General features: G+C 46.6%; 1 protein-coding gene across 1 annotated transcript; it reads right to left on the bottom strand.

Moving 5' to 3' along the window:
* Positions 1–1,726: 1,726 nt before the first annotated feature.
* On the bottom strand, positions 1,727–10,616 carry LOC137209050 (acidic mammalian chitinase-like). The gene is given in 11 exon segments (XM_067710155.1): positions 1,727–1,953; positions 3,487–3,605; positions 3,607–3,626; positions 4,512–4,628; positions 5,467–5,652; positions 6,502–6,625; positions 7,084–7,236; positions 8,383–8,541; positions 9,038–9,062; positions 9,065–9,093; positions 10,420–10,616. Coding segments are annotated over 11 exon segments (1,293 nt in total). The 5' UTR covers positions 10,554–10,616.
* Between the last annotated feature and the right edge of the window lie 722 nt (positions 10,617–11,338).

Genomic DNA, 11,338 nt, shown 5'->3' with positions numbered 1-11,338 from the left:
GTTATACATTCAGCTCAACTTTCTTGGAAAATGGAAATTCAGTACTTAATTTTTCATTATATAGTCATTTTAATTGTATATAGCTTATTGCTGACAAAAGCATTTACTTGAAAAATAGAAAGTGTTGTCAGACAATAAAATAAGTGGTTGTAGATTTATGCCACACAATAAATGACAAACCCTGTAGCAAGAGCATTCAGACTACTCTTTATAAGTTCAATGGTCCGATTGCTTGGTTTCTCTTTCCCTGTTCATATTACACATAATTCTAACCTATATTTTCCCACATTTCCCACTGATCCCACCCTTGGTGGCCTGATGACTTTGTGATTCTTGCAGGCCGTGGTTCAGGCCACAACACAGTAGGTGGCCCACAAAGGAGCAGCAGTGTCAATACCTCCCCCATAAGCCTTGCAGACCAAGAGGAGATAGCTGTCCTTAGCCACTTCCATCCAAGCACACGTCCGTTTCTCAGTGAGCATCTGCAGGCAGTCGCAAGAGGCTATAATTTAAGATTTGTCAGAAAAGAATCAGGAAAAGGCAGACGTGTTATTACCAGTGAACATTTACATTTAACCATGTGTTAAAGTAAGAATGCTGTGTACAGACCATGGCAGAAATTGGAAGTAGTATAAAGTAGAGGTGTGTCAAATCCACTCCAGATAACTTTGATACAACTAGTAAAAAACAAAACAAAACAAAAAACTTTTAATAAAATTCTTAAACCAGTAAAATTGCTAAATGAATGGGAAGCTGGGACAATAGTTAACAACCAGGACTACCTCAGGCAAACTGAGATGGGTAGAAACTCTGCTCATATTCCAGCTGATGAGATGGGAGGGAAAGAAATTAACTTCTGCTTGTTGTTTGTATTGGTTTTGTCAAAATAACATAATCTCCGGAACCAGTCCTCCCTGAGCTCCTAAACGAGCTGATTAGTGTGGAAGCTTCCTTGCTTGGTGAGCTGCACGCTTCCTCAGCTTCTTCAGAGCAGGGGCCATGCTGTCCTGGAGATGGTAGGAGCGAAACCTCCCATCCTGCTGTAAGCTGCCTTTTCTTTCCACTTTCTTGGTACCTTCTCTGAGGGTACATTCAGGTGTAGTGTGGCAATAAAGATGAAAATGAACTAATATTGTTTTAAGTTAGATAATTGTGCCGATGGTCTTTGTTTCTAGCCTCACAGGTGTGGAAGTGGAGTGTGTGGACCATCCTACAGGTGGCCCTCATGCTCTGTCTTCAAACAAGTATGGTTTTCTTGGGTTGTTTAGCCCTGGAGTTGGGAGATGAGTTAACCTGGTAAAGGAAGAGTTCCTGAAGGTGATGCAGTAAATTGTGTTCTGAGTCCAACCACTTTTCTAGGTTCTTCTGCAAGACACTTTGGAGGCATATTTGTGGGAAAGAACAAAATGAGAGATCAAATCTCCCTTGATCTCTCTTGACCCTAGAGCCTCTCATTTCTTTTCCCCTTCTGCCTCAAGAGGAGTCCAGAACACCAGAACTTCTCACGGAAATGCTCAGAGAGGTCCCAGACACTACCCATCCTTGTCTCCCAGCCCCAACCTCTGGAGACCTCTGGGAAGCAAGAAGGTAAGGCTTCTGTTTTACACACAGGGGAGTATCACGTAGATTCACAAATCAAAGTAGACAACTTGGTAGTCTGAGGCAAAACTTCCATTTAATCATCCTTCTGTCCTACAGTCCCCAATGGATCCCACAAGCAGATGGCTTAAATCCAGTTACAGCAAGAGCAGCTGGTGTCAAAGACCAGGCCTGTCTGACAAGCCTCCTCGTAGGTACATCCATCTACACAGTTGTAGAAGGTGCACTTGCTGGTGGGGCTGGGATAGAGACCGTTGGACTTTCCGGCACAGAATCCACTCTCGCCAGTGCTGCCACTCCCGGGAGCCACAGTGTTGGTGTGGGAGCCCATGGTAGAGGTGGGCACTCTGCAACCTGAGAGAGTAAGAAAAGGGCCCCATAGGTTCTGGGGTGGACTACTTTCCCAGCATGAGTGTTGTGTCTGTAGTGTCACTGGGGGTTCCTCATCTTATCTGAACCAGTGGTTAAATGCTCTGGGCCTGAATCAGTGATACCCAAGTTCACAGCCCAGCTCTGCTATGAGCTATGTGACCACAAACAAGTCACTAACTTCTCTGAGCCTCAATTTCCTCCCTTAAATGATGGAATACTAGTACTATCTCTTAGAATTATTACATAAAGCATTTTCCCATGTGTATGCTGTATAAAATAGTAAGTGCTACAGAATAATTAGCTTTGTTTTTATTTTATTTTTAAGAGGAAAGTAATGTTATTTATCACCTAAATGCTTGTCCAAATACTATGTTCCATAACCCCCCAAAATCCTACAAAGTGGAAGAATTTTAAAGATTATTTTATTCATGTCAGCTAAGGTGAGAACTGAGATTCAAAACTAGTTCTACCTTGAGTTCAGAGCCTGTGTTATGCCTACTACACTGTTGTCTTTCTTTTTTAAACCACTTTATCAGGTATGATTGACATACAAAGTGTTTACATAAAACTTGATGGGTTTGGAGATAAGTGCACATTGCGATTATCACAATCAATGTCGTAAACATACCCATCACCTCCAGAAGTCTCCTCCTGTCCTCTTTATTTATTATTATTTTTTGTGGTAAGAACACAAGATCTACCCTTCCAGCAAATTTTTAAGTATACAATATAGTATTCTTAACTACAGGCACTATGTTGTACAGTAGATCTCTAGGATTCATCCATATTGTAAAACTGAAACTTGCACCCTTTGACTAATACCTCCCTGTTTCTCCCTCCCTAGTTTTTATGTTTAAGTAGACTACACCTGTCTCCAAGAGCACCTGTGAGGATAACTTGAAATCTGAAAGAACCAGCAGAATTGACATGGTCCAGCAGTCAGCACTGGCTGTCCACATGTCTTCCTGGCCCCTTGTGCTTTCGGCACTTGCCCAGGCCTTTGGGTCTGGGGCAAAGCTGTGTGCTGAGACTAATCGTAATTCTGCTCCTCACTTCAGGGAATGGGCCAGCTGGACCCCTTCAGGGTTCTCCTTCTCTCTTCCCTCTCCTCACCACCTAACTTTGCCATCCCTCCCTTGCCTTGTCTTCTCTGCTCCACAAAGTTCCTAAAGGCTGGAGCTGGGCAGACAGGAACAGGAACAAGGCATTTGTGGTCCTCTCTCTACCCAGGCTCCGGAATGTTCTCCAGGAGCTCCTTGAACAGCTCTACAAGGAAAGCCCTCGGGAACAGGGATGGGCCTTTCTCTCTCACTCAGGGGCTGTCCCTTAGCAGCCACCTGAGTCTCTCTTTCTGGGTCCCACATGCCAGTTCCCTGTGGACATGCTAGGACAGGTAGAAGATCTGAAGGAGGCTTTCTTTGAGGCCAGACTGGGAGGAGCTCTGGATAGTCTCTTCTTCCTCCTTAATGTCTAGTTTGTTACCTCATGGCTGGTAGGTGGTGCTTCACTACTTACTGGGAGTGGAGACGCTGAGTGCAGACTTGAGGGCATGCATGAAAGGGTATTTGCCTTGTCCACAGAAAGTGCCCGTGAAGTCATCCAAGCCAATGTTCCAGACCATGGACCCCCAACTAGTTCTTCAGCAGCCACTCACCCTGTGGGAGAGAATCGGGGGCACTGTGGGATGTCCTTGCACAAGTGCAGGGAGTGACTCCAGCAGGATGACGGGGAAGGCCATGATCCAGTCATGGAGAGGAGGGAATGGGAGAGTGGCTTTCCCACAGAGACTCTGAGGGAGTCATGGACATATTTGTAGACAAGGAGAGATCTTAGGACTACCAAGTCAGGGAGAATGAGTCTCTCCCCTGCTCTCTGTTATCACCAACCACCTTCTGAGAAGGCTTGTCCGAGTTGGAGCTTGGGTGGTTGTGATGTCAAAAGAGATACAGGGCCCTTCACCTGGCAAGTGTCTGGGCAGAGAGACAGGGCTCTGATGGCGAGTTATAGGGTGAAGGGCTTTGGGGCTGGTAAATAGTAACCACCCAGATATGAGCATGTAAAGGCCAGTGGGCAGAAGCCTAATGGCTCCAAGGATCTCTTGCCTCCTGATGTGGGTTCCTCCTGTATGAAGTTACTGTATGCAGGAGAGGAGAAAAGGAGAGGAAGAAACTGATCTACACCATGGCCCTCGGGGTGGAAGAGTGCCTAATTCAGGAAGCACGAATCAGAGCGCTGGATCAGGAGCAGAGCAGAGCAGGGAAAGGGGCCAAAAGGGAGTCTCCAGGAGTGGGCGTGGGGGCCGAGGACGGGAAGGCACAGGAGCTGAGGGAAGGGAGGAACCAGCTGCAACTGCCCGGAAGCAGAGGGGTTGTTCCAACCGCCGAGCTCTGCAGCTGGGCTACCAGCCCCCTTGAGACCTCAGGGCCACCCTGGGTCTTGCCTTACCTCTCTTAGGTGTTTTCTTATAATTCAAAGGCACTTGGAGGGCAGGTTCCCTACCTCTCCCAACTGTGCAGAAGGAAGGGTGTGGAGGGCCTTACCTTGAGGGTGAAGCTCTTGGGATTGGCATATCCAATCCACTGATTCCCCTTGTAGGCATAGGGCACCTTCTGGGGAGCGTTCCACACCTCGGTGGCTCCTTTCAAGAAGGAGCAGACCTGGGGCAGGAGGACAAATCACGGCTCAGATGCACCTGCCTGTGTTTGGCTCACATCTCCCTCCTCCCTCCCTTTATTTTCTGGAATACACTCCTCTCCCCACCTCTCTTTGCTGGAAATAAGAGCTCATGGTTCCAGTTTCACCCCAGCTCCCCTGCTTTCCCTCTTGTGGGTGGCACAGTGGAAAGGGCACAGGCTGGAAAGACAAGACCTAAATCCCAGTCCTGGGTCTGCCAATACCCATCTGTGAGACAAGGGACAGGGCAGCTTCTTTGTGCCTTGTGGCCCAGTTTCCCTTTGAAACGAGTTTTCCTGTTTCTCTTATTTGAAAGAATTTTTGCCAAAAAGAGCCAAGAGCCAACAAGGGGGTGAGAACACATAATGTTTAGGGTCTGAGATTCTGGTGCTGGACAACTTTAGTTTGAATCTTAGCTCTGCCACTTACAAGTTCTGTGACCCTGAGCAGGTTTCTTGATCCCTCTGTGCCTCTGTGTCTTCTTGTGTAAGAGGATAAAATCAGCACCTCACTGTTGTGAGGGTTAAATAGGATGATATATAAAAATCACTGAGAACAGAGCCTGGCTATACATTTGGACCCAGTAAATGTTAACCACTACTAGCATGAAAGATGCACATTTACTCTAAAAGGTTAAAATTTGAGATGTTCTATCAATAGTTCATTCTACCCTTCCCTCCCTACCCCATACACTCAGAGCTGGCAACAATGGGGTATCCTGTATTAGAAATCAGAGTATAAATTCCTTCTCTTTGGAAGTATCTATGATCCTTTAGAACAGAAAGTGAATCTCTCTGCTCCTCCGGCCCTCTGGGACATTACCTCAAAGTAGGCAAGACTCCCAGCCTCCTGAGTGTAGGACCTGGCAGTCCCAGGGCCAGAGGTGGGAGCATCCAGGCCATGCCTGGCAGGGTTAGTGAGAGTGAAGGTACTGGCATAAGCCCCAAAGCCCACCATCAGCTCCTCAGCAGGGGCACCTTGATTCTTCCAGTAGTTCATTGCATAATCCTAGAGGCAAGGTAAGGAACATATTACTGTACTAAAAAGCAGCTGAGGATGTGCCCAGAGGCCTGTGGAATAGCCAACGTTTTCTACCCAATTTACTGGCTACTTCAGACATAGCCTGCAGTCCTCACCCTTCCACAGCCCAACCTACCCTTCCTTCTGGAACTGGGTGTTAGAGGCAGCGTCAGTCAAGAGGTATAGTACTTAGGTAGCAGGGCCCAGTGTCAACTGGGAACAAAATGTTTCGCTATCCTCCTTCCCCTCATACGGGACTTGGCATTTGGGATGGGACTGGAGTTCAGCTATGCATCCTCTTGTTTTCCCAACTTGTGGAATATAACAGCTCAGAATTGTTTGAGCATGGGGTATGCTCCTGGGAGACTTTCCCGTGCCAATTTTTATATCTCTGGTTGCATTCTACACTGAAATCACATCTAGCCAACTTACACACCTACTAATCATTAAGATTTATTATTACAGCTGCCTATGCCATACAAGTTAAGAAGATAAATCTTATGGGATGGGGAGAAAGTGGAAGGGAGGTGAGGAAGATTAGGGGCAAGATAGATCATGAAATGTGCTCCTAGCATCAATGACAATGATAGTTAAATTATTTTTTCAATGTTTGGGATTATCCCAAGCCACTATTCTGCTTCCTTTGGTGTGAAAGATGAATGGGTACAATTAATCATCGGAAAAAGGAAGCAGGCAACATGAACTGGGTTAAAAAAGATCACCATCTTTATCTTGTCCATCAAGCTTCCTCAGCCTCCCTTTTGGTCCTTGGCCAGGGATCCCATGACATGCTTTGAAAATATCCATCAGAATTAGCTGTCCCAAATCCTTACTCACCACACTGAAGTATTTGTAGTCTCCCTTGTCATTGGGTCCTGCAAGCAGGGGGCTGTCCTCTCCTGTGAAGCCATCCCAGGAGCCCCTGAGGTCATAGGTCATCACGTTGATGAGGTCCATGTACCTTGGGCTGTTGAGGGTAGGATACAAGAGAAGAAAAATGATCCAGAGGAAATCATAGTCTCCATCCCACTCCCCCTAAAGCTCCTAGTCCCTACTGGATGTGTTGTTTGTAATTACATCATGAGGGAATATGCTTTATTGTTCTTTATTTCATTCTCTCTCACCTTTATTTGAAAAATTGATATATAGAAGGCATACAACCCATAATCAATATCTGGCTGCACTCAGACCTTCAGGTCTTGTAGAAGTTTGAAACTCAACTAACCTTTTCTAAATAGCCTTTTATCATTGAGAATTTTGTCTGGCTTCCCACGTCTCTCTCTCAGGCTTTGGGGTCATCTTATTCTTTTGGGACAGAGCCCTCTCTCTCCAAGGTACCTGAGCATTGGCTAATCTATGGGGCAGGTCTCAGAGTTACTTAGCTCTGAACTTGGGCTCCTGGGCTTGGGGTTTACTTACTTTGATATCTCGGGGATCTGGTAGGCAGTTTCAATGGTACCTTTGCCAGCGGACACAGCAGCAGAAATCAACAACCTAGGCTTGTTGCTCTGGGTGGCTTCGTGCTCAAAAGCCTCATACATTTCCTGTGAAACAGAGGACACTGGACTCAGGCTGCAAGGACCAATGAACATTTGACAAGGTCATGATTCTTACAAAGAAAGCTGAACAGTGTTCAGCTTAGAGTCCTTTGCTTCAAAAACTGTTGTTGGGGGGCTTCCCTGGTGGCACAGTGGTTGAGAATCTGCCTGCCAATGCAGGGGACACGGGTTTGAGCCCTGATCTGGGAGGATACCACATGCCGCGGAGCAACTGGGCCTGTGAGCCACAACTACTGAGCCTGCGCGTCTGGAGCCTGTGCTCCGCCACAAGAGAGGCCGCGACAGTGAGAGGCCCGTGCACCGCAATGAAGAGTGGCCCCCACTTGCCACAACTACAGAAAGCCCTCACACAGAAATGAAGACCCAACACAGCCAAAAATAAAAATAAATAAAAAAACAAAACAAACAAAAAGAACTGTTGTTGGTCTCTGGGAACAACAATGAGTTGTCTCCCCAAAACTTGTACTGAGGGAAATTTGGTGACCCTCTAAGAGTCACAAATAATGTCCAGAGCAGAAAAATAAAAAAAGAAAGCTAATATATGGACCAAAAAAAATGGCTCTTAGCTCTACAGACTATATATGATTAAATCTAACAATTGGAAAAATCAATCATGGAAGAAGAGGAAATAAGAGTACTGACGCAATCATTGGTGCTCAATCAAGCTGCCCAGGGGAGAGGACACTCTGGCCCAACAACTTTATGTCTGGCCCTGGTGGCAGGAGTACCTCTTCGCTGGAAGAATCTGGTTTTACTTACCAGAGTGAGGGGCCATTGAACATCTCAGTCTGTAACTAGCTCACCTTGCCCTACATGCTGCCCCCCAAGGAAGGACCTGTTTGGGGACTATTTGACTTCCCATAGCTGTGCTTAGAACATGAATGTTTCAGACTCCTTGGCAGATTTCTTACTGTAAATAAATTAACTTTCATGCTCCCTTACAGTAGTCTCTATAACTTGGCCCTACAAGTTTTCCCTGCAAGAAAAATCTGATTTTACACTATAGAAATCAGGATTTGAGCCAGAAGAACTGAGATTCACACCCTCAGGTGTATTTAGCCTCTCTCAGAACCCCTCATCATATAGTGGTCTTCTCCCCAGTCCATTGTGGACCAGATCCTATGTTCTTTGGACACAGGGAATGTGAGTCATCTTCAACAGGACAGTGAAGAGCTGCTTGGTGTCAGCTGGGTTGCCACAGTTGCCAGGATACTCCCAATCAATGTCCAGCCCATGGAAGTTGTACTTCCTCAGAAACCATATGGCTGACTGGATGAAGGTCTGGTGGTTCTCAGCAGTGGCCACCATGTTGGAGAATCTGGAGTCAGCAAGTCATTATGATCTTAGTGGCAGTGATGGGCTTCAACGTGGACTCTCTCAAGGGCAGGATTCTATTATGCGGCACTTGGGGCTGGGGTAGGGGTGGGGTGGGGGGACACAGGAGGAAACAATAGTGGCCTAAGCTCCTGGGTCCTCTGTCTTGTCACTTAGCCTCCTATTTGTCCAGATGCATATTCAGTTATTCAGACATTCATTTGACATTTGGTAGTGCTGAGATATAGTGGTGAATACAATAGAGTTTCTGCCCTGGAGGAGCTCCTATAAAGGAAGGTATAGATAAGTAGATAGGCAGGTGGTAAGAGCTGTGATAAAGGAAGGACAGACTTCAAAGAGAGCTCTGACCAGAAGGTTATAGGATATCTAAATTTATACCTGAAGCCAGAGGCCACCCACTTCAGAGAATTCAGAGCCCTTGGAGTTTGGAAGAGACTGAGTGATCTGGGAGCGATTCCTCTGTGAATGCAAAGTCTTACCCTTGGGTTCCAAAGTTCCAGCCCCAACAGATAGCAGGGTTTTCAGTCCCCTGTTGCTGGAGATAGAAAGATCCCAATGTAAATAAAATTCCACAGGCAAGGAGATGTCATCTGCTGGTCAGTCTCTCCACCCTCGTATCCTACACCTGAGCAGCGCCAGGCCTACCCCATTACCAGTCTCTGATCTCACACTGGGAGCAGAGCTCTCTGTAGGAGCCAAGTACTGTCTTACTCTGCGTACCTCCAGGACACAGTATAAATGCTCATTGAACAGGTTCCTGTTCCTGGCCTTGCCAGTGGGCTGGTGGATCCTGATTCAACAGGAAGCTTCAGGGGAAGACAAGGCAGGGCATCCTAGGGAGGATGGAAGAACCTAAAAGTAGTCCCTTAGCACAGATGGTAGAGGGGCTGGAGCTGCCAGGATACACTAGGCCAGAAAGCTGAAAGTCTGAGACTCTTAAAGGAAAGAACAAGGAATAGAGGCAGTAGAAGTGTCTACCATTTACTGAGTGCCTACCAAATGCCAGGTACTTTACATACATTGCTTCTGTCACCCTCACAGTCCCAATAGGCAGGAAGTATTGATCTCACTTTGCCCTTTAAGTGATATTCAGAGAGCTTAAGCAATCTGTTCCAGATCACCCAGCTACTAAGGTTGGCAGAGCCAGGATTTAAACCTAACTCTTCTATTCCATGGTGTCTCCCAGCAGGCACCCAGGTCCTGTGAGCTTGATCTTAAAAACTACCCACTGGATTCCCAACTGGACCAAAGTGTCAATTAACCTCTCTGATAAACTGATCAGGCATTCCTGAGTTCCGCCACTTACTAGTTCTGTGGGCAAGGGAAAGCTTTTAACCTCTCTACAGTGCAGTTTCCTCAAGCTTAAAATATCTTTTAAACTTTAACATGCTTACTTCCTAGTGTTTGTTGTGGGGGTTACATAAATAATAAATGAAAAGCACCTAGCATAATGTCTGGCCCACCCAATTCATTGGTAGTCACTCAGCACATGTGCTAAGTGTTTAACTGGCACGAGAACCATCTCAGGTTAAATTGGCAGCTAGCCCATAGGTTGGTGTGGGTCTGTACTGCAACATGGCAACCTCCAGGGGACTGTATTCACAATGAATCCCTTGTGGATGGCTCCTCATGGGACACATAGCATTCAATGCGAAGGATCTGCTGAGAAAATAATCCAGACGAATGACAGCAACCTGCCTCTCCTAGGGAGAATGATGCCAATAGCTCTGCCAATGAGGCATGAGAGTGATTGCAAACAGGACTCAAAGACGAGGCATTCTGGTGTTGGTGTCTCTAAGGACTTCTGAAAGACCCATGTGAAAACCTCCAACCCAGCCCAGAGCCCAAGCCCAGAACTCACTAGTGCTTGAGGCCATTGATGCTGGCATAGAGGGTCTCATCATTCCACTCAATGGTTGTCATCTGGTTGTTGGTCATGCCAGTGAAAGCAAAGATGATGTGTGTGCAGAGACAAGGATCCACATTCTCGGGCATGTAGTGGGCAATCCCAGGACGGTACTGGCTCCAATTGGTGAAGTAACAGAAAATTTTGGTTGCTGTGCCTGGAACGGCAGGGAAATAAGAGGTGGCCCCTGCCCTGACTAATATCCCTTGTCCCCAGGGCACCCTGGTACTCCACATCTTCACATGGGGCACTTACCCAGCTGCAAGAAGACGGCCAGCCCTAAAGAAGAAAAGAGATCTTGGTCAGAGGGTAGCAGGGTCTTTCTTTCCCTGGCTGACCTGAGACAGCACTCGGCAGTAAATGGAGAAGGGGAGCTGGGGCCTGGTACCCCCTCTGCTCTATAAATCCTTTCCCAACATGGACCCCTGCATGATGATTTCAGGGAAAGTAGCTAATGTAGGCACTCGGTGAGCTACCTGGAAGCTCAGATGATAGTGAGCAGTTCAGGAACCAGGAACACATGTTGTTATTCGTTCAACAAACTCATATTAAGTACTGAGTTCTGAAGACAAAAAGAAAAACTAGACAAACTCCCTGCCCTCAGAGAACTCTGAGCCTGGTGGGGAAGTCAAACCTGTAAACACAACCAAACCTCAGCTCAATGCAATGAGACAAGTGTTAAAATTGAGATATGCCCAGGATATTATAGAAAACAAGTCAGGGAAGACTTCCCAAGAGAGGTGACATTGGGACTGGGCTCTCTGTTCTCCCTCTAGGCTCCTTTGGGATTTGTGCTTTCTTATCCCTATCACAGCATGTTTCACCCTGAAAGCACTAATTGTTTATTGGTCTGCCCACTAGAATATGAACTCCC

The sequence above is a fragment of the Pseudorca crassidens genome, chromosome 2 (assembly GCF_039906515.1).
Source record: "Pseudorca crassidens isolate mPseCra1 chromosome 2, mPseCra1.hap1, whole genome shotgun sequence".
Lineage (NCBI taxonomy): Eukaryota > Metazoa > Chordata > Mammalia > Artiodactyla > Delphinidae > Pseudorca > Pseudorca crassidens.
The sequence above is the reverse complement of the archived record's forward strand: the minus strand, read 5'-3'. Positions and strand labels throughout refer to the sequence as shown.